Source organism: Nicotiana tomentosiformis, chromosome 6, assembly GCF_000390325.3.
Source record: "Nicotiana tomentosiformis chromosome 6, ASM39032v3, whole genome shotgun sequence".
NCBI lineage: Eukaryota > Viridiplantae > Streptophyta > Magnoliopsida > Solanales > Solanaceae > Nicotiana > Nicotiana tomentosiformis.
In genome coordinates this window covers 106,696,568-106,720,804 of record NC_090817.1, presented here as the reverse complement: position 1 = coordinate 106,720,804, position 24,237 = coordinate 106,696,568, and the positions used below count along the sequence as shown (strand labels likewise).

General features: G+C 39.2%; 1 protein-coding gene and 1 long non-coding RNA gene across 4 annotated transcripts; both read right to left on the bottom strand.

Moving 5' to 3' along the window:
- Positions 1-461: 461 nt before the first annotated feature.
- On the bottom strand, positions 462-878 carry LOC138894535 (uncharacterized). The gene has a single exon (XM_070179237.1). The coding sequence runs from the start codon at positions 876-878 to the stop codon at positions 462-464; it is 417 nt and encodes a 138-aa protein (XP_070035338.1).
- Positions 879-1,409: 531 nt separating this feature from the next.
- LOC108948305 (uncharacterized) lies at positions 1,410-23,808 on the bottom strand. 3 transcript variants are annotated; one of them, XR_011408783.1, is made up of 5 exons: positions 23,516-23,808; positions 23,376-23,437; positions 22,099-22,194; positions 4,084-4,162; positions 1,410-2,048 (listed from the first exon to the last, which is right to left on the bottom strand). It is a non-coding gene; the product is annotated as an uncharacterized lncRNA (long non-coding RNA). The 3 variants fall into 3 exon arrangements; XR_001972999.3 differs by lacking the exon at positions 1,410-2,048 and having other exon boundaries at positions 3,841-4,162; positions 23,516-23,807; XR_011408782.1 differs by lacking the exons at positions 1,410-2,048; positions 23,376-23,437 and having other exon boundaries at positions 3,841-4,162; positions 23,516-23,807.
- Positions 23,809-24,237: the final 429 nt, after the last annotated feature.

The following is a 24,237-nucleotide window of genomic DNA, read 5'->3' as shown; positions in this document are numbered from 1 at the left end:
TGGATCTTTCGAAGCTCATTTAGAACTTTCTCAATGTCTGCAAGAGCAATATCAATAAATTCTTGAAGTTCATTACAGTTAGGACATGTTGTAAGACGCAACTCACTTGTTCCTTCATTTTCCATGAGATCAAGCTCGCCTGAATCTTCATCACTACCTTCTTTGATGGCCATGAAGCACATGTTGGCAATTTCTTCATGATCAAATTCTTCTTCATCACTCCATGCTCCAAAGGATTTCTTCTTTTGGAAATTTCTGCTTACTTTCTTTTTCAGCTCATGGCATTCAGCTTGAATGTGTCCATGTTTTTCACATTCGTAACATCTTCCACCATTTTTGTCATTTTCATTATTCATCTTCCCTTTTCTGAAATTTGATTTACCTCTTCTGCTAATTCTATTTTTCCTCATCATGCTTGTTATAACTTTAGAGAGCATGGCTATATTCTCATTTTGTTTTCCTCATTCTTCTTCTTCTTCTTCTTCATTTTCTGATTCTGCTACAGTTGCTATGAATGGAATTGTCTTATTTTTTTCTTGCTGGACTTGCCTGTCTAAATGTATTTTCTCAAACGTAATTAGAGCACCTCTGAGTTCATCATATGACATCATGTCAAGATCTTGATATTCCACAGCAATAACTTTGGGTTGCCAAATCGTGGGGAGACTTCTTAGAATTTTTCTGACTTGTTCTCCACTTCTGATTGATCTACCAAAGGACTTTAAGTCTCCAAGGATTTTGCTGAACCTAGAGAACATTTCTTCAACTGATTCTCCATCTTTCATTTGAAACAACTCATAATCTCGAACTAGGAGATTAATCCTTGTTTCTTTTACTTTGTTTGTTCCTTCATATGTGACTTCTAACTTGTCCAACATTTCCTTCGCAGTTTCATAGCTAGATATCTTTTTATACTCTTCTGCATTGTACAATATATTTTTTGCCTTGGTATTCACTTGGATAACAACTGCTTGTTCTTCAGTGTATTCATCTCAATCGAGAGGATCAGATGATGCTATAATTTCACCGTCTATATCCTTCTTTGGCGGAATTGGAAGATTTCCCTTTTTGATCACACGTCATACCTTAATGTCATATGACATAGTGTAGGTTTCCATATGAACTTTCCAGTATGAGAAGTGCTGGCCATTGAAGTAAGGAGGTCGTACCTGAGAAGTTCCTTCTTGAAATAGTGCTCCAACGACTGTGTTTGATGCCATGATCTTTTCCTCACTTGCTGTTAAGCAATATTCGTGAGTCCTTGCTCTGATACCAATTGAAAGTACAAGAGGGGGGAGGGAGAGGGGGGTGAATTATAGCCGATTTTAAAACTTAGTTGACTAAGAGAGGAATTAGTCGACTAAACTTCACACCGGGATCAACCGCAACAGAATTAAATTGCACATACAGAAGGTAAAGGAGGCACAACAGTTATTATACTGGTTCAGTACCGGTGTGGTACCTACGTCTAGTTTCCTTAGGTCACAAGGGTTCTCTTAGATCTCCAGTAAGTCTTTACAACAGTGATGATTTTAGTACGTTCACAATGTTTGTACTAAGAACTAGAAAGGTATAGAAACATATGTGAAGTTGCGTAATCTTCCTTGTCCTTCTACTTCTTCTTCTTTTATATTGCTCGATGAGTCTTCTGATTTCTCTTTTATGGGATCGCACAGCAACAATGATTGGAGGTCTTTCCTTGTGAGGCATAGATTTATAAGAGTGAGACCCAAGGGTAACCTCATGATCTAGCTTCAGAGGTGTGGCCAGATTCATTCTGAGTTTGAAGATTTGGTTCCTCTTATTATCCTTGGTTAGAGCTTCCCTAGATTGCCCTTTGATTTGTTCTCTATCCTTGATTGACTCTCTTTCCTTTCTTGCACGCTTGAGAATCTTTAGCAAGTCTGATTGATTGACTTTTCTTCCTTATTTTTTGATTGATTGATTTTCTTTCCATTTGATACAGAGTTCGAAGAACATAGCCGTTGGTTTCCTCTGATTTCCTCGTATGATTTTCTTTCCTTTCATTCATTAGCGCTGTTGCGAATCTGCACACAAAGTGAGATGACATTATTCTAGGCTCTTTTGATTATTGATCATTATTAAAATTCTAAACCTAACAATAGCGAGAAAGCTATTGTTATTTCCATATTTTTTGAATTAGTTGAAATATCATAGGTAATTTCAAAGACCTCTGTCCTGGTTTGTTTTATAACACTCGCCTGTCGTATTTCGATATTTTTTAGTGAAAATGGTTTCAAAGGACATTTTTCAATAATATTCCATAATTACCCTTTTAAGCTTGAGGATTGTTTATTCTGGTAAACTAGTCTCAAGTCTTTCTGGTATCTAAACAACATTTAAAACCAATAACACAAAGTCATTGCTTCTGCTAGTCAATCATACATGAATTTACTCTCCTTCTGCTAGTCAAACTTTTAACCCAGTCTTTTGCGAATTGAACGGAGTTTGTTTTTATCATTGTTATATGAAGAAGTCACTTGTTGTTAGCTAATTTTACGCTCATTTTGTTGTTTTCTTGTTACATGTCCAATTATATAAATAAGAGATGTCCGGAAATCATTCACTTCTTTATCTTTTATGATCTACAAATACTATTTAAATTCTCTTCCCACAATTGCTAAGAAGTAAGTTCAGACGATCTATAGCGCAAAAAATACTACTACTATGAATGACATTGTTACAGTTCGTTGGGCTGATTTTATTTTCTTTATCAATCAGGTAGAACCGTTGTTCTATCTTGTCCTTTAGTTATTTCAGGTAAACCTAGTTCATAACCAGGATGTTTGAATATATTGAGCAGAATGACAAGTAATACAAAGAGTTACCCGCGAGAAGAAATTGTTACTGATCATATTGTAGTGAGGTTACCTGTGAAATCACTGTAGCGATTCAAATGTGTGTGCAATAGTTGGCGTGATCTTATAAAAAGCTCGAGTTTTATCAGAAAGCACTTTGATAGCGAGAGTATTCGTCCTCGTCTCACGGTTGCCAAGTTCGGTGTTGATTACAATCATGATCCCGAGCCTTTAAGGGCTTTTGATCTCTTCTTTCTCAATGAGAAGATATACGCAGGATGTGTCCCTACCCATCGGAGGATTTATCGTTGCGAAGGTGTTAGTGATTTCAGAGATATTCATGGTCCAATTGACGGATTATTCTTATTAGAGAAAGGACATTTTGCAGATAATGTTCGGTTTGCTTGGTGGAATCCTGCTACTAAAGAGTGTAGTCTTATTCCTCGTGTCGAATTTGAGCTTCAAGAAAGATTTCAAGACTGCTGCCGTATGGTTGGAATAGATTTAGACAGAGTGAATCAGGACTATAAAGTTGTATGGTTACGAACATTTTGGGACGAAATGACAAACGATCTTTATCCTAAGATTTTTGCTGCTCTGTATTCGTCGAAAAATGACTCCTGGAAATACTTGGAACCTAACTACTCTTACGAATGTCAATTATCTGTGTCCCAAAATTGTACTTATATAAATGGAAAATATCATTGGATGACCAGAAGCAAAGAAATATGCAACAAAGACAATGTGTATAGTGTTCGGACATTTGATTTTGTGACTGAATTGTTTGGGGAAATGACAGGACCGCCAATTCCAGGTGATCACTGGGCGACACTAATGTTACGCGGTGGCTCTCTTGCAGCTGTCTTCTGGTAATATGGCTCAGCCTCAGACATCCTGTTATGATATATGGGCTAGGATTCGAGAGAATAATTGGATCAAAGTTTATACAGTGAATCCTCCTATACCTTCGCATTGGCCTAATGGCATTTGGGAGTATGATAAGTTTATTTATGAACTAACAGAAACTAACAGGATGGTCTTTTATGATCAGACGGTTAAACAAGTTACAAATCTTGGATTTGATCATTTTCAACGTCTAGATTCTGGATTCTGTTGGACTACTGATTATAAGGAGAGCCTAATTCCAATAAAGAGAGAAATACCGACTGAGCAGGATAATGTTGAACACTTCTTCACTAAGTTTTAAACAAGCACGAGATGTGACCGTCTATTTTTGAAGAATAGAAACGGGAATAAAGCTTACGACTGTTTTCTGACTCTTCATATTTGCCTTGGCCTTCCTTCCCTCGTTTAAAGGTCTCTGACTGAAGTCTGAGATGAGCCTAAAGAAGTGAAAAAAGCAAAAGGAAAAATATTAGAATGAGATAGTAAATCTTTAAAGTTCAAGATTTACCAGCTCAGGCCAGAGAACTCTACCTTCTAGACAGAGGACTAATGTCAAGTTTCAGAATAAGACCTGTGCTTGGTGTTTCTTTTTATTTTTGCACTTTTGGAGTGTTCTTTTTCTTTAGTATTCCAGGGAAGTGCCTTGTTAATTTGGAAATTCTGAAATTTGTTAGAACTTTAGAGTTCTTCTATATATATATTGGTTAAATGACAACAAATGGAGGTATATATTCAACTAATTATCAATTAAATTGATATCTAACTAGTGGTATTTGAATGGTTCCGAAATTCAAGGGAGTCAAACGATTTTTCATTTCCCCTAATACTTCACATAATCGATTGCTTCTTTCAATATCTATCTTCCATCAATGGCGCTTGAATTATAATCCTAGAATTTTGATAGTATTTTTCAAATTGCGCTTATAAGCTATTCTTCCTTAACGTACCCTCTATACAGGGGCGGACCTACGTGGAATGTAGAGGGGTCACCGGCACCTGTTAAGCTCGGCAAAAATCCTATATCTATATGTATATATATGTTATATACCTTGAGAAAAGGTTATATACTTTAGTAGGCACCCTCATACTCAAAAGCTCGTTTGGGGCACTGGTTGCGTCTGCAGCTTATTGCTGCTCTTATGCTTGGATAATTGGCCCAGCTCCAACAATTCCTTGTAAGCCCAGATTTCTTTTCATTTGGCTTTTTTTCTTTAGTTTCTGGTCCTTTTTTTTTTCTCTTTAGTTTCCCCCCCAAACCCCCTTTCTTTTGATTAAAGCTCCCCCTCAAAAAATCCCAAACTCGAGTCATGACTATGTCAAAAATAATAGTGCCCCGTCACCTCCAAATTCTGGATCCGCCTCTGCATTTATATGTTTATAAGGGTACTGCTAATGAAAATGCATTAACTTAATTTTATCCTAATTATGGTTGCTTGATATCCTACTTGCAAATGAAACCAATCCTAATATGTTAGTTCTTCAGAAGCCTTTAAACGTCGCGTTATATATTCTTCGATAGTTCTATGGCCAACACTTTTGTAATTAATATCTCCTTCAGGGAGCTGAAATCCATCAACATCTGGAATCTGGATATATTTTGTCAAGTGACAACAATTTATAACCACACACGTAACCTATACTATAATTTATTAATATTTATTTCCTTTTGAAAAACTCAACAACATTCAAAAATGTGGTATCCGGTGTTGGAAAGCATGTCAGGCTAATAGAAGGGAAAACATATTTAAAAGAGAAATGCAATAAATTGCACAAGACAAGACAAAATTTACGTGGTTCGGCAATTTTTGCCTACTCCACGGCCATACAAAGAATAACTCTTTATTAATTGAAGAGAAAAAAGAAGTTGAGGGATGATATACAATTGAAGGAAGGGATACCTATTTATAGGCAGAACGTCTGATGAAAGAAAATTTTCAGCAAATGTGAATACGATGAGGACGGCACCGCAAATTGCGCGCCGAATCTTCTTTCACATTTGCAGCCTGCCAACTTTGACTTTTCCGTGTTTTCTTTCTTCCTTTTTTCTCTGTCTTCTTTTACAGTTTTTCTTTTTCCACGTTTTCTTTCTTCTCTTTTTCTTCTTTTACAGCTTTTGTCTTCTTTCTTTTATTTCTTTTACAGTTGGGTTTGTTCCTTTCAATCTCCCCCTCAAACCCATATACAAGAAGAAAGAAAATTTAAAAAAAAAAGATTTGCTATTCTCTAGTGGCGCCTTCACATTATCAATCTTGAAGGCTAACTAAGGCGGTGCACAACCTCAGTTTGTCAACACCGACAACTTTAGTTAACATGTCTGATGGATTCTTCGATCCTGGTATCTTCTGCAGGGAAAGAGTTCCTTCACTTATCAACTCTTGGATATGATGATACCTCAACTGGATGTGCTTTGATCTTGCATGAAATACTTGATTTTTGGCAAGATGAATTACACTCTGGCCGCTCTTTACCTAGATCTTTAAGAAAATTCTTGAGCCAAATCATCTCTTTTCCAGCTTCTGAGATTGTCATGTACTCTGCTTCAGTGGTAGATAGAGCAACACTTTTCTGAAGTCTAGACATCCAGCTAATAGCAGTACCACCCAAGGTGAACACATAGCCTATGGTACTTTTTCGACTATCCAGATTGCCGCCTAAATTTGCATCAGCAAAACCTTGTAAGATAATATTGCTCCTTTTAAAACAAGGTGCCATACCTGAGGTGCCTTTAAGATATCGCAATATCTATTTTACACCTTCCCAATGCTCCTTTCCTGGATCTAACATGTATCTACTGACAACTCCAACTGCATGGGCTATGTCAGGTCTAGTGCAAACCATAGCATACATCGACCTTCCTACTGCTGAAGCATATGGAACTTTGGACATGTACTTTCTTTCTTCATCTGTCTTAGGTGATTGGTCCTTCGACAGATTAAGATAGATTCCGAGTGGAGTGCTTCTGGTCTTTGCATCATGAAGACTGAACCTGCTTAGTACCTTTTGTATGTACTTTTCTTGAGACAATTTTAAGGTTCTTTCATACCTGTTTCTGCTAATCCTCATCCCAAGCATTTGCTTAGCTGGTCCTAAGTCTTTTATTTCAAACTTCTCCTTCAATTGTTGCTTAACCCTGTTGATCTCATTTATGCTAGATCCTACAATTAACATATCATCAACGTACAATAGTAAAATGGTATAGGATTTATCAAGATTTTTGTAACAGCAATGGTCCATCTCACATCGTGTGAAACCATTATTATGCATGAATCCATCAAATTTCTTTTACCATTGTCGGGGTGCTTGTTTCAAATCAGACAAACTCTTCTTCAACTTACACACAAGGTTTTCTTTACCATAAACTTAAAAACCTTCAGGTTGCTTTATGTAGATGTCTTCTTCAAGGTCACCATGTAAGAAAGTAGTTTTAACATCTAGCTACTCCAAATGCAAATTTTCTGCAGCTATGCTACTTAGCACCAATCTGATAGTAGTTAATTTGACTTAGTCAATTCCTTCCTTCTGCTGAAAGCCTTTTACTACTAATCGTGCTTTGTATCTCTCATTACCATCATGCTCTTCCTTGACTCTGTACACCCATTTGTTCTGCAATGCTTTCTTTCCTTTTGGTAACTCTGTAAGTATCCATGTTTTCTTATTTTGAAGAGGATTTATCTTTTCTTTCTTGGCTAGCTTCCACTTATGAGAGTCTATCACATGCATTGCTTCAACAAAATGCTCTGGTTCTCCAGCATCAGTCAAAAGTAAATAGTGAAGAGAAAGAGTTAACCTATCTGGAGCATTTGTGACTCTTTTAGATCTCTTTAATGTAGGTTCAAGAGTAACTGATCCCGAATTTGATTCAAGTCCTGACTCCAGATTTGTTTCTGCATTTGATTCTATCTCTGGTTCCGGTTCTGGTTGTGATCCAGATTCGGCTTCTGGTTCTTCATCTTCAATTTCAGAATCAGTTGTAATCTAGACACTTCATTTTGTGAGATTTCTTCTAACTCAACTATTTCAGATGTCTGTTTGCTGGTGCTGGTTGGTTCTACTTCAAACTTGTCCTTGTACATCAGATTTTCATTAAATGTGATATTCTTGTGTCTTAGGATCTTTCTATTCTGATCATCCCAAAATTGATAACCAAAATTATCATCACCATAGCCAATGAAGAAACATTTCTTGGGCTTAGGATCAAACTTATCTCTATCATTAGAGTTTACATGCACATACACAACACAACCACAAAATTTTCAGATATGAGAGAGTTACCTCCTTTCCTGTCCATACCTCCTCAGAAATTTTAAAATTCAGCAGTACAGAGGGTCCCCTGTTTATGAGGTAAGTTGCCGTGTTAACAGCCTCGACCCAAAAATACTTCGGCAATCTAGAATGTATTCTCATACTTCTGGCTCGTTCATTCAGGGTTCTGTTCATCCTCTCAGCAACGCCATTTCGTTCCGGTGTTCCAGGAACTGTCTTGATCATTCTGATCCCATTCTCAGAGCAGAATGCTTTAAACCTTTGACTATCATACTCTCCTCCATTATCAGACTTCAAACATTTAACTATAGACTTGTCTGATTTTCAACTTCAGCTTTCCATCTTTTGAAGGTAACAAACACATCAGATTTATTTTTCAGAAAATAAACCCATACCTTTCTTGTGGAATCATCAATGAAGGTGACATAATAGCGTGAGCCTCCTAGAGAAGATACAGGAGCTGGTCCCCACACATTTGTATGCACTAGTTCCAGCTTTTCTTTCTTTGGTGTCCTTCCCGCCTTTGAGAAACTAACTCTTTTATGTTTTCCGTAAATATAATCTTCGCACAAACCTAATTCAACATGCTTTAGGTTTTGCAACTTTTCTTTTGATGCCAATAACTCCATTCCCTTCTCACTCATATGCCCGAGCCTCTGGTGCCATAATGTTGTATCACGGCTATGATCAATTGTTGCTATAGTATCTCTATGTATTGCAGTTGCATAGGGTGTTCCCTTATTCAAGCCTCGTACCACAACCAAATTTCCTTTGGTTATCTTCCACGATCCTATAACGACCCAACCGGTCGTTTTGAGTATTTTTACTTCGCTCGGTAGTTTACAGGCGTGACTAGTTCCGTATAATATATTTTGATTTGTGTGAATCATCGATTTTGATTTTCAGGTTATTCGGGACTGATTTGGAAGAATGATTCTCAACTAGAGAGCTTTAAATTTGAAAGAGTTGACCAAGTTTGACTTTTTAACATTTGACCTCGGATTGGAATTTTTATGGTTCCGCTAGCTCCGTTGGGTGATTTTAGACTTAGGAGCGCGTCCGGATTGTGATTTGGAGGTCCGTGGTTGAATTTGGCTAGAAATGGCGAAAGTGAAAATTTTGGAAAGTTTGACCGGGAGTGGACTTTTTGATATCGTGGTCAGATTCTAATTCTGAAAGTTGGAGTAGGTCCATAATGTCGAATGTGACTTGTGTGCAAAATTTGAGGACAATCGGACGTGATTTGATAGGTTTCGGCATCGGTTGTGAAAGTTTGAAGTTTCAAAGTTCATTGATTTCGAGTTGAGGTGTGATTCGTCGTTTTGATGTTGTTATGTGTGATTTGAGGCCATGAGTAGGTCCGTGGTATGTTATTGGACTTGTTGATATATTCGGACGGGGTCCCGAGTAGCTCGGGTGAGTATCAGACGAGGTTCGGATCACTTCATTGCATTTTGGATTTTTGCTATAAGCTGCTGGTTCTGGTGTTCCGCACCTGCGATAGGTATTGCGCAGGTGCGATGGTCGCAGAAGCGTTAGTAGAGTCGCAGAAGCAAGAAGAGGCTGGGTGAGGAAGACCGCATAAGCGGATTGTTTTAGCGCACCTGCGTGCGCACAGATGCGAGATTAGAAGCGCAGGTGCGAAAATCTTCGCAGAAGCGGAATTTGATATCCGCAAGTGCGGGGGTTGCTGGGCAAGGCTATTTTCGCAGAAGCGAAGTTTTTACTGCAGAAACGGTGGTCACAGATGCGACGATCTGTCCGCAAATACGAAATCGCTGTGTAGAGTGTTATAAGTTCGAGGGTTGGTCATTTTTATCACATATTGAGCTATGGACTTCAGAATGGAACTATTTTTGGAGCAAATTTCATCATAAGGATTGGGGTAAGTTCTCTCTACTCGGTTTTGATTACATTTCATGAATCCATCTTCGTTTTTAGTAATTGGTTGATGAATTTTATAGAGAAAATTGGGAGTTTTGGCCTAAAGTTTCATAATATGAATTTTTAAGTTTTGAACATCGAATTGGAGTCGGATTTGAGTGAAATTAGTATGGTTGGACTCGTAATTGAATGGGTTGTCGGATTTTGTGAGTTTGGTTGGGTTTCGAGGCGCGGGCTCGGGTGTGATTTTTGGCCGGTTTTGGGCTTTGATTGAGGATTCGATTGTTATCATTTGGAATTGTTTCCTTGGGCTGTATTTGATGTATTTGAGTTGCTTTTGGCTAGTTTTGAGCATTCGGAGGTCGTTACACGCGTGATGGCATCTTTGGAGCATCGTTTGTCTTGCTCGGCATTGGTATTCACTTGTTCGAGGTAAGTAACTCTTCTAATCTTGGAGTTGAGGGTATAAACCCTGAATATACGTGTTATGTGTTTGATTTTGAGGTGACGCACTTGCTAGGTGACGGGCGTGTGTGCATGCACCGTGTGAACTGTGATTTTCGTTATTTCTGTGGTACTATGTAGTTACCTGAACTTGTCTGAAATCATGAAATCTCTACGTACTAGAGTTATCGAGCTGTGATTATGTTAGAAACCATATCTAGGCTACATGCTTATCTTGTTGGGATCCACTGAGGTCATTTCTATTGTTGAGTAATCTGCTTTCATTGCATTACATATTAAGTCATACGCATTCACATGAATATCATATCTCAGTCCCTGTTGTTATTTGTTGATGCATCATATCATTATTTTCGAGCTAGTATCATGATATTGTGAGCCCGAGAAATTGGATAGATTGATGAATCAAGGCTCATATATACAAAACAACCGGCCAGGTCGTTACATTTACCCCCTCTTAAAACAAACGTTCTTCCTAAAACGTGCATAAAGACATACTTGAAGTGACGAAAAAGTAAGGATATCTACTCCGCATGTCGTGCTCGGTGTCCCAGATCGCCTCCTCGACCAGATGACCCCTCCATTGAACCTTCATTGAAGCAATGTTCTTTGACCTAAACTTTCGGACATGTCTGTCCAAGATGGCCACCGCTCCTCATCATAAGTCAAATCCTTGTCCAATTGAACTGAGTTAAAATCTAACACATGGGACGGATCACGATAATACTTCTGGAGCATGGAGACACGGAACACCAGGTGAATTGCTGATAAGCTCGGTGGCAATGGAAGTTTGTAGGCCACCTCACGAACTCTCTTAAGGATCTCAAAAAGACCACATAGGGCTCAACTTGCCCTTTTTCCTGAACCTCATCACACCCTTCATGGGTGAAACCCGCAGCAAAACCCTCTCTCCCACCATAAATGATACAGTATGAGCCCTCCGATCAGTGTAACTCTTCTGTCTAGACTGAGTTGTATGAAGTCAATCCTGAATAAACTTGGCTTTCTCCAAGGCATCCCGAACCAGATCAATGCCCAACAACCTAGCCTCTCCCGGCTCAAACCAACCAACTGGAGAATGACACCGCTTCCCATATACTGCCTCATAAGGAGCCATCTGAATACTCGATTGGTAGTTGTTGTTGTAGGCGAACTCAGCAAGCGGTAGGAACTGGTCCCATGAACCTCCAAACTATAGCATATCCTCCGGTATCTAAATGGTGCGCTCGGACTGCCGGTCTGTTTAGGGGTGAAATGTTGTACTCAACTCAACTCGTGTGCCTAAATCACGCTACACGGCTCTACAGAAATGCGATGTGAACTGCGTTCCTCAATCGAAGATAATGGGCACCGCCATACCATGCAACAATAACAACAACATACCTAGTGTAGTCCCACAAATGGGGTCTGGGGAGGGTAGAGTGTTCGCAGACCTTACCTCTGCCTTTAGAAGGCAGAGAGGCTATTTCCGGTTGACCCTTGGCTCAGGAACACCAGCACACCAAGAAGGCGTACGATCTCCCGGATATAGATCTTAGCCGGGTGCTCTGAAAAATAGGTGAACACCACTAGTATGAAATGTGTCAACTTGGTCAGCCTATCCACAATAACCCATACTGCATCAAATTTCTTCAAAGTCTGTAGGAGCCCAACAACGAAATCTATGGTAATACGCTCCCACTTCCACTCGGGGATCTCAAGTCTCTAAAGCAAACCGCTTGGCCTCTGATACTCGTACTTCACCTGCTGACAGTTCAAGCAACGAGCCACAAACTCCACTATATCTTTCTTCATTCTTTTCCACCAATAGTGTTGCCTCAAATCCTGATACATCTTAGCAGCACCCGGATGAATGGAATACCACGAACTGTGGGCCTCCTCAAGAATCAACTCACGCAAACCATCCACATTGGGCACACATATCCGGCCCTGCATCCGCAACACCCCATCATCTCTAATAAAAACCTCCTTGACATCGTCGTGCTGCACCGTGTCCTTTAGGACAATCAAATGGGGGTCATCATACTGATGCTATCTGATGCGCTCATACAAAGAAGACTGAGAGGCCGAGGGCCTGGTAGTGAGGATAATTATGGGATCGGGCTGCATGCCGCAGCGGGTCATATTGGCTTACTATAGCACGCGAGTTGTCTGTGCAGCACGTGAGTTGTCCGTACGATTCCAGATATTGATATTATGGCACGTGAGTTGTCCGTGCGGATTATAGCGCTTGGGCTGTAGGAGCCCTTCCGGAGTCTGCACACCCCCAGTGAGCGCAGGTACCTACTGAGTGCGAGTGCCGAGTGCTGAGTGACTGGTAGGACGGAGTGAATTGATACTCTAAGAGTATGCATATGATCTTTATCACTGATTTGCATCGCATTTGGCATACATGCATAGAGATGCATTTTTCCTCATGTTGTATAGTATCACGTCATTTATGACTTCTCATACATTTTTACATATGGGCATAGAGAGGCATCTTACACTTGCTATTTGAAAGGAAATATGGAACACCTTGTTTATTGCTGAAAGTATTTTTGGGAAAAATCACAGTTTTCAAACTTACTCGTATTTTGGCTTTTTCGGTAAAAGATTTGGATTTTCACTGAGATACTTGGAAAAGAAATGCCTATTTTTCTAGAATTGAGAACGAACTGAGACTTTTATTTCTGAGATACTCGTTTGTTACTTATACTATGCTGTTATGAACTGTTGCGGAATATTGGTGTTGGACCCGACCTCTTTTTGTTAGCTCGTCACTACTTTCAACCTAAGGTTAAGTTTGTTACTTATTGAGTATATGGGGTCGGTTGTACTCATACTACATTTCTGCACCTTGCATGCAGACGTTGGTTGTTAATGTTGCTGTGTTCGATGGGAGCTGGATTAAAGATGTACCTGCGTCTCGGTTGTAGTTGCCTCTTGTTCGTGATAGCTTTAGATCTATAAAAATCTGTCAAACAGACTGTATATATTTCATTTCGGCTGTATAAACTCTATTCTTAGAAGCTCATGATTTGTACTACCAGTCCTTGAGAAATGTATAAGATTAAGATATTTCTTTACTTAACTGTCTTATTAAATATTATTGGAATTGGATAGTTGTTAATTGGCTTACCTAGCGGGTTGGGTTAGGTGCCATCATGACTAGTTGGATTTTGGGTCGTGACATGTGGTATCAGAGCTCTAGGTTCATAGGTTCTACAAGTCATGAGCAAGTGTCTAGTAGAGTCTTGCGGATCGGTATGATGACGTCCATACCTATCTTCGAGAGGCTACAAGACATTTAGGATATACTTCCCATCTTTCTTTCCTTATCGTGCGGCATTGATTCAGCTTGAAGCGTAACCCTTTGAATTCCTTCCACGCATTCGTATGCGCACATGAGCGCTCGGTATCAGTTGTGCAACGACGGCTTGTGATTCCATGGTTGAGGTGCGAGATATGATTTTGGCATGCTGATGATGGGCCAGTCTGGAGGACTTGAGGCCGGGTTTTGAATGTAGCTTGAGCACCGAGATTTCAATTGTGTGAGCACGTGTTTTTGGGACTTATATATCCGGTGGCGTCCCTATTAGTGGAATTTGTGATTGGATGACTACGTGGTGAGTATGATGTGACTGCGAGATGTGTTCAGATTGTTCGAATGTGACGAGAAGAGTTTACTTGATATGTAGAAAGGACTATGGGGTGTCTGATTTCTGTCTTGATTTGGTGTATGGTCTCGAGTTATGGATGTATTGAGGAATCTCTCATGTTGTTTAGTTGTGGAGTGAAGTAGATTCTCATGTCATATTGATGAGTACAGAATCAAGAAGATTAAGTGATTGCGTAGTAGTCATGACTATGGAAGGATGTAGAGAGATGCCAGTTTGAGGCAAAGCAGGTGGGTTATCCCCTGCGAGGTATCCTGAGGTTGTGTGATCCCTAAGATGTTTTGTAGAGAGTTCCCTTTTACCAGTAAATGATATATATTGCAATTTGAGTTTGGATCGCCTATGGAAGTTGGCTTAACCATCACGAGGATGAACGCGGGATTTGCAGATGATTTGAGGTACTAGATGGTTTGTGTTGCATGAGCGGATGAAGAATTTAATGGAATCTCACTGTGGTATTATGGTAGTAATGGGGTATGGTTATTGTAAGTAGTCAGATGTTTTATTCCACGGCTTTGAGCCAAGTGGGGGAGTCTACTATCAACGAGTTGATTGCACGGTTATGTGTTGTATTGGTTTCGGTTCGAGGTATACTGGTGAATCAGTTATGACTTGCAGAGGTCGAGATCGAGGATGACTCGGGTAAAGGAATTTCTGGATATAAGTTGTATTACACTCTATGGGTATATGAGAAATCATAAAAAATTTGAGTGGTTATTCGCGAAGGATGTAGTGTATATGGAGTAGGAATTTGCTCGGTTGCTTAGGAGTGTGGGTTACTCTTTACTCCCTTGGGTGTTGGTGTGCTAATGGGGCACAAGTCGTTCGGTCCGTTTGGTCGGTTTAATTGAGATTTGAGTAGAGTGGATGACTCTCGAGAATGGTTCTAATAGATTCAAGATTTATATGTAGCGATTTGGAATTTTCAAGATTTGTATATGACTAGAAACTAAGAGTAATATTGGATGGTGTCGAGACTTGTGGCATTTTTATACCATTGTGGATTATGCATTTCAGCATCAAGAAGGTGAAGGAAACAATTTTAGGTTCACATAAGGTCTCTTTAGAGTGTGTGTCACGGTTGTGGTGCTTTGGGGTGCTTAAGAGGGAAGTCAGCGGCTTATGGGCCTTAGGGCGTTGTGTTTTATACTAGGGTCTCTTGTGTGGTAAATTTTGGTAAAGGATCGTAGTGTTCCAACAAGGAAAAGTATCAATTTGAAGGCAATTTGGAAGGGACTTGGAGAAATAGGACAGCGTGGTAGTAGGTTGGATCAGCACAGTAATGGATATAATCGGTTCTTTGGATCTTATGACGTAGCTAGTCTCTATAGGTGTTTCATGGCAATGCTCTTGGGTTTTGGCAACCTGCGTGGATGGGTTGAGTTAGAGAGATTCGGTTCAGATAGCTTGGTTATGTGCAAATGGGTTTCGAAGAGTTCTCAATAGTTTTTACCAAGGTTCGAGGGGTATATTTCCTACTGGCCTGAGGAGCATGTGGTGTATAGTGAATTTCTCCTGGATGAAATCAAATGGAATGATTCTGACTGATCGGGTATATATTCTGCTTGGGACTCAGAGTTGATTATGAGATTCTTGTACTCTTCACAGGATGGCATGGTAGATGCGGTGTTGTGTGGGATTGAGATTTGCATGTGCAAGGTCACAGGTTAGTTTGGAAGGGAATGACATAGATTCATAGGCAGTATGGACGGTTTCAGATGACTAGGTAACCCGATATTACTAATCGGTATGGCCTGATGATAGTATATATTTCAGAAGGGGCAATGTGTTTTGATTTATGGATACTTCATTGGTATTACGACACTCTCTTGGTTGATCGACTGCTGATATTCAAATTTTGCTAGATGGCACGGAAGAATTTTAGAAGTATTCCTCGTGGGATGATCGTGTATGAGAGATGTGTTAGACATTTGGGCGGTGGAGATGGAATCAGAAATGGTGATTCGTGTGTTCTATGGATTTGGAAACCGAGACCTTTCAGGAGCAGATTATTTCATGGTTGTGGGCTGTGAAGTTGTGGCCAGTGCTAGCTAGATGATAATGAGTGTTATGATTCAGTCATTGTGGACCTTTGGAGGATTATTTATCTATTTGTGGGTGACCAGAGTCGTTTTGGGGGGGGGGAGGGGTTCCATTGGTAGGCCCAATTAGGATGTGTATTCTACACCGAGCCGGATTGGTTAGTTTCATACTGCTATTATTGAGGGATGTGCCATTTGGTTATTGTTGAGCTTATTCGTGTTCTGAAAGGATCTGTGAGTTACTCTTTTATGCTACGAGAAGTTGTGATTCGTTGGCTATAAGTACGCCTAGTGCGGTTCTATTTGGGGCTTTATAGCAGAATTTGAGCGAGATGAGTAGTTGGGTATTACATGATTGAGGGCGTATTGATTATGTTCTTTCAGGTTTTGTGTGGCATTGTGTCATCTGCTTCTCCATGGTTATGGTAATGCACTTTGGGTACTTGATGTCGAATTATACGTGGTTATTGATTTTGAGCATGGTGGCTCGAGGTGTCTCATATGGGCAAGTGTCTGGATGGGGTCGCACATTGCGGCAAAGTTATGTTGAGACATGATCCTTCATGTTAGATTCGTGTGTTTTGGTCCTACAGTGTGTGATAGGTTCTTAGCATTGTGTTGTGGTGGTACTTGTCGAGTTTGCGGGACAGTTCTCTCGTCTGAGTCATTTATTTTCCATGATTGAGTATATTTGGAATGTTGCTTATTGGTGCACGGATTGCACGGGGTATGGCTTTAGATTGTATTGATGTGTCATGTTACTAGAGTAGACGTGTTGGATGAGATTAGGTCATTGGACCTAGAATGGATACTATTGGAATAGATTACAGCATGGTTGGAAGGATAATATCGAAAGTCGGCTTAGAAATTTGCTATAGTTCTTGTCGAAGGAGAGGGAGTTTTATGACTAGTTGATCTGATGAATGGTTATGAGTTTCTGCATGTTCCTTTCATCATCGGTAGTGTACGAAGGTTTTAGAATGGAGTCTTGTTTGATATGAGGTTTATTACCGGCATTGGATTGTTGTGAGCAGCTACTGTGATTAGAAATCATTGCTTCGAGTATCTGTGCTATGTGATATATCATGCGATTGTATCTTGGGTTATGGTTGCGGCTTGGTACAGCTTGTTCATACTTATACAGTATGTAGATGCGAGATTCTGATCTTATAAGAAATTTCGGATGTTAGAAATTGGATTCTAAGGCTTGTGGGCTAGGTTGAATTGAGAAATTCCAATTATGTTGTGTTATCGAACCTATATGGGATAGGGTGACGTGGGATCACACCCGGTACGTGCATGGTAAGGTTATATGGCGGTTTGATAGCTTTGAGAACAACTCTGGACACGTTCGAGGACGAACGTATGTTTAAGTGGGGGAGAATGTAACGACCCAATCGGTCGTTTTGAGCATTTGCACTTCGCTTGGTATTTTACGGGCGTGAGTAGCTCCGTATAATATATTTTGATTTCTGTGAATTGTCGGTTTTGGTTTTCAGGTTATTCGGGACTGATTTGGAAGAATGATTCTCAACTAGGAAGCTTTAAATTTGAAAGAGTTGACCAAATTTGACTTTTTAGCATTTGACCTCGGATTGGAATTTTTATGGTTCCGCTAGCTCTGTTGGGTGATTTTAAACTTAGAAGCGCGTCCGGATTGTGATTTGGAGGTCCGTGGTTGAATTTGGCTCGAAATGGCGAAAGTGAAAATTTTGAAAAATTTGACCGGGAGTTGACTTTTTGATATCGGGGTCGGATTCTGATTCCAGAAGTTGGATCAGGTTCGTAATGTCGAATATGACTTGTGTACAAAATTTGAGGTCAATCGGACGTGATTTGATAGGTTTCAGCATCGGTTGTGGAAGTTTGAAGTTTCAAAGTTCATTGATTTCGAGTTGAGGTGCGATTCGTCGTTTTGATGTTGTTATATGTGATTTGAGGCCTCGAGTAGGCCTGTGTTATGTTATTGAACTTGTTGATATATCCGGATGGGGTCCCGAGTGACTCGGGTGAGTTCGGACGAGATCGGATCATTTCATTGCATTTTGGTTTTTGCTAAGCTGCTGGTTCTGGTGTTCCGCACCTGCGACTGGTATTGCACAGGTGCGATGGTCGCAGAAAAGTTAGTGGAGTCGTAGAAGCGAAAAGAGGATGGGTGAGGAAGACCGCATAAGCGGATTTTTGTAGCGCACCTGCGTGCGCGAAGATGCGAGATTGGAAGCGCAGGTGCGAAAATCTTCGCAGAAGCGGAATTTGATATCCGCAGGTGCGGGGGCTGCTGGGCAAGGCTATTTTCGCAGAAGCGAAGTTTTTACCGCAGAAGCGGTGGTCGCAGATGCGACGATCTGTCCACAAATGTGGAATCGCTAGGCAGAATGTTATAAGTTCGAGGGTTGGTCATTTTTATCACATATTGAGCTATGGACTTCGGAATGGAACAATTTTTGGAGCAAATTTCATCATAAGGATTGGGGTAAGTGTTCTCTACTCGGTTTTGATTACATTTCATGAATCCATCTTAGATTTTAGTAATTGGTTGATGAACGTTATAGAGGAAATTGGGTTTTGTCCTAAAGTTTCATAATATGAATTTTTGAGTTTTGAACATCGAATTGGAGTCGGATTTGAGTGAAACTAGTATGGTTGGACTCGTATTTGAATGGGTTGTCGAATTTTGTGAGTTTAGTTGGGTTCCGAGGTGCGAGCTCCGGTGTGATTTTTGGCCAGTTTTGGGCTTTGATTGAGGATTCGATTGTTATCATTTGGAATTATTTCCTTGGGCTGTATTTGATGTATTTGAATTGCTTTTGGCTAGTTTTGAGCTATTTGGAGGTTGCTACGCGCGTGATGGCATATTTAGAGCATTGTTTGGCTTGCTCGGCATTGGTATTGGCTTGTTCGAGGTAAGTAACTCTTCTAATCTTGGAGCTGAGGGTATGAACCCTAAATATACGTGTTATGTGTTTAATTTTGAGGTGACGAGCGTGTGGGCGTGCACCGTGTGAACTGTGATTTTCGTTATTTCTGTGATACTGTGCAGTTACCTGAACTTGTCTGAAATCATGAAATCTCTAAGTACTAGAGTTATCGAGCTGTGATTATGTTAGAAACCATGTCTAGACTACATGTTTATCCCGTTGGGACCCACTGAGGTCATTTCTGTTGTTGAGTAATTTGCTTTCATTGCATTACATACTCAGTCATACGCATTCACATGCATATCATATCTCAGTCTCTGTTATTATTTATTGATGCATCATATCGTTGTTTTAGGGCTAGTATCATGACATTGTGAGCCCGAGAGACTGGAGAGATTGATGACTGAGTGAGGCCGAGGGCCTGGTTGTGAGGATGATTATGGGATAGGGCTGCATGCTGCAGCGAGTCAGATTGGCTTACTATAACACGTGAGTTGTCCGTGCAGCACGTGAGTTGTCCGTGCGATTCCAGATATTGATATTGTGGCACGTGAGTTGTCCGTGCGGATTATAGCGCTTGGGCTGTAGGAGCCCCTCCGGAGTCTGCACACCCCCAGTGAGTGCAGGTACCTACTGAGTGTGAGTGCCGAGTGCCGAGTGCCGAGTGCTGAGTGACTAGGAGGACGGAGTGAATTGATACTCTGAGAGTATGCATATGATCTTTATCATTGATTTGCATCGCATTTGGCATGCACACTTGGCATACATGCATAGAGATGCATTTTTCCTCATATTGTATAGTATCACGTCATTTATGACTTCTCATACATTTTTACATATGGGCATAGAGAGGCATCTTACACTTGCTATCTGAAAGAAAATATGGAATACCTTGTTTATTGTTGAAAGGATTTTTGGGAAAAATCACAGTTTTCAAACTTACATGTATTTTGACTTTTTCGGTAAAAAATTTGGATTTTCACTGAGATACTTGAAAAGAAATGCCTATTTTTCTGGAACTGAGAACGAACTGGGCCTTTTATTTCTGAGATACTCGTTTGTTACTTGTACTATATTGTTATGAACTGATGTGGAATATTGGTGTTGGACCCGACCCCTTTTTGTTAGCTCGTCACTACTTTCAACCTAAGGTTAAGTTTGTTACGTATTGAGTACATGGGGTCGGTTATACTCATACTGCACTTCTACACCTTGCGTGCAGATGTTGGTTGCTTATGTTGCGGTGTTCGATGGGAGCTGAATTGAAAATGTACATGCGTCCCGGTTGTAGCTGCCTCTTGTTCGTGGTAGCTTTAGATCTATAAAACTCTGTTTATGTACTTTTCAAATAGACTATGTATTTATTTCATTTCCGCTTTGTAAACTCTATTCTTAGAAGCTCATGATTTGTACTACCAGTCCTTGGAGAATGTATAATATTCAGATATTTCTTTACTTAACTGTCTTATTAAATATCATTGGAATTGGATAGTTGTTAATTGGCTTACCTAGCGGGTTGGGTTAGGTACCATCACGACTAGTTGGATTTTGGGTCGTGACAGATCAGTTACTGAATGTTGTTGTATATCCTTCACAGTTAATCTGACCCATAGATATCAGATTTTTTTTAGGCCAGGAACATGTCAAATATTTTGCAATTTCCATAGCGTGCCTTGTGAAGTCTTTATATGAACTTCACCTTTCCCAACAATGTCCAGAGGTTCGCCGTTTGCTAGATAAACCTTCCCGATTTTTCCAGCAATACAATTATGCAATAATTCTTTGCATGATGTAAAGTGAAAGGATGCACCTAAGTCCAGAATCCAAGATTCGACTAGACTGTCTGCACAACAAATTAATGCATCACCGACTTGTTCAGCAATTACATTTGCTGAATTTTATTCCTTCATCTTCTTTGGTTCTCTACATTGGCTACTGTAGTGACCCTTTTTATCGTAATTCCAACAAGTAATGTCTTTGCAATTTTTGGATTGCCCTCTTCTCCTTGACTTTGATCTTCCACGACTATGACTTCGTCCTCTTTGATTGCTTCTCCCCCTACTTTCGGTATTAAAAATAGATCCTGGGGAATCACTTGATTCTCTTCGGCGAATATCTTCACTTAGAACCAAGTCTCTAATATCATTCAATTTGAGTTTGGTATTTCCCGATGAACTGCTAACTGCAGTTACCATTTCAGACCAACTCTCCGGTAGAGATAATAGTAGAACAATGCTATGACTTCATTATCAAATGTTATATTAACAGAACTCAACTGAGTTAATATTATATTAAACCCATTGATATGTTCCTTGACAGATCCACCTTCTGTCATCTTTAAATTGAACAATCGACGCATCAAATAAACTTTATTTGAAGCAGATGGCTTCTCGTACATATTTGATAACACCTTAATCAGGCATGTAATGGTCTTCTCGTTAATGATGTTAAACGCCACATTTCGTGTTAGCGTCAAACGAATCACACTAAGAGCTTGGCGATCTAATAGATCCCAATCCGCTTTGGCCATATACTCTGATTTTACCTCGGTCAGAGGTAAGTGTAATTTTTTATGGTACAAATAATCCGCTATTTGTATTTTTCAGAATCCAAAATCTTTGCCATTGAACTTGTCAATCTTAACCTTCCTTTCTTACGATGTCATTTTTCACAAAAACATTTATGTGAATAGTGCATGTGAATAGTAACGATGATCAATAGTGTCGCAGTATTCTTGTGAATTGTACCTGCACCAATACCGTACTTTTCCACCAGAATTACACTATCTGTGCTCTAATACCATGTTACGCCCCAAAAAGGACAACACAACCGGCACCCAGTGCCTTCAACTTACACCGAGCGAACCACTTAAACCCATCTACCCATTCATGATTATTTCAAGGTTTGAAGTATCACTTAAATATTTGAAATATCGTCTTGAATCGTTTGGTAAAAGTCTTTGTTTTAACTCAAAATATAAGTAGGCCTTTAGCCAAGATACATAAGTGCGGAATGAACATGAAAGTTTAAGAAAATATATATTAATATCATCTGAATGACTAGACCTCCCCACAGTGTCATCGGAACCTCTATGGACATAATAAAATCACTAGACATAGACCCAACGATAAAATAGCGAGCTTACCAAGTATAGTAGAGAATGCAAAAGACGCCTAGCTCGTGATGTCAACTCCAATTCCACGATATCTGAAATATCAAATAAGTTGCCCCACGTAGGAGGCTGAGCACAATTTCATAGAAATCGTACCCCGTAAGTATTATTGACTCCTTCCGATAAGGCTGGAACAATACTTCAGGAATACGTAAAATACATGAAGTAAAATATGTATGGCAATTCATAAAATGAATAACGAAAAGAAATAAACATTAAATGCATTTCAGTAAACTGTAAACCTTTTAATAAACACGTAAACATTTCAATAGGCTATAAATCTTTCAATAGGTTGTAAATCTTTCAATAGGCTATAAATCTTTCAATAGACTGTAAAGCTTTCAATAGGCTATAAATCTTTCAATAGGGAGTTCCAATAGTTATAATAATAATGATAATCAATGTCTATATGTTGACCATCCCTCAGTCAACCTGGACGTCTCACCCGAAGGATATTGACGATAGTAACCATCGCCTGGTCACGAGGCTGCCTCACCCATTATTATGGGATTTTGACGATAGTGCTAGCATAGTAAGGTGTCTCATTAGATAATATATGGTACACAATAAAACGTGTGTTCTGTAGCGATAATAACTATGGTCCTCCCAAACAATATTTTCTTTAAATTGTATGACCCATAGGTCCTATAAATATTTTCGATAATTGGCTTCCAAGGCCCATAGTTCAATTCTATATGTTGATAAGGTTCCTTTGACTTCAATAAAATGATAATCTTTTTTAATATATCTCGATAAATTGTAAAATCACAAGATAATGAGTTTCAATATTTGTTACAATCACTTGATCCAAGTAAATGAAAAATTATGATTTAAAGTGCCACTATTCAATAAAAGACAATAAATGACCAACAATACAATTTATGCATGTACGATATCAATCTATAACATTTACAATTTAACTTCATCAATTCAAGTTCAAACAATTAATCATAACTCTTTTTCGGGCTCATAATCGGCATCAAGCCATCCAATATCCTTATTTTCGATTACTCCCACAATTTAATTAACTCCAAAATGTCATTTTAAAGCAAGTATCAACTTAAAGAGATTATTAGAATCATTATTTAACTCAATCCTTATCCCTAGTTATAATTCATCATCCCCTTCCTTAGCTCTTTAATGTCAAGAACACCCATTTTGGGGTTATTTTAATATCAAATTCCCATCACCTTTTAATACTCAATAACATCATTTGAACTTCATAATTGAAGAGGGAGCGGTAGAATAACCTTGTTGTAGAAAAATCTAGCCTTTTCCCTCTTTTGTGTTCTTGAATAATTTCTTTACAAATCTAGGATTTCAATGAGTTGGGTGTTAATACTTATATTAAATGAATGAAATCTACTCAAAATCACCATTTAGTACTCACCTAGAACTTCAATAAATGTGCCGCTATTGCATAGCAGATGAGCTGATACGCTGCTCTTTCTTCTCTAAACAAGAATGGCCCAAAGAAGAATCTTGCCTCCACTTTACAAAATTGAATGGTCTGCGTCCGTCGTCCAGTGGGTATAGTTTTGAGCTTACGAGCTCACTTGCCGTGCTTGATTCCACCATCCTTTTGGATCTGATTTCCCTTATCAGATTATGTGTTACATGTTATTATCTTGATAGCTAAGTGAGGCTTAGTGTTCACACTAAACAGAATAAATATGCCAATTTCTTAACTATCAATTATGTGGGCACCTTAGTGGGCTTGACCATAAATTCTCACGTGTAAAGCTCAAGACTTCAATCTATTTTAGTGGCTTCACAGTGAAAGTTGGCAATATTTATGCTGGAATGTATTTTATAATACAATGTATTTTACTCCAAATCTCAAGTTTTGATTCATTTGGCCATTTAACTATTTCAAATCACGTCTAATCAATACCATAAATATATTTACATATTTTCATGCACTCTCGTGTGAGTTAGGATACACTTAAAGGTCACTATAAACATGTCACTAAAGTTATAATTGGCTCAAATAAACGTCAAAAATTTATGGGGCTTTATATACCAGTTGTTGGGAAGCGTGTTAGGCTAATAGAAGGGAAAAAATATTCAAAAGGGAAAAATAATAAATTGCACAAGACAAGACAAAATTTA

What these genes read in the sequence shown, in the direction of transcription:
- LOC138894535 (XM_070179237.1), bottom strand. Translation starts at nt 878, where the DNA reads ATGTTGGACAAGTTAGAAGTCACATATGAAGGAACAAACAAAGTAAAA.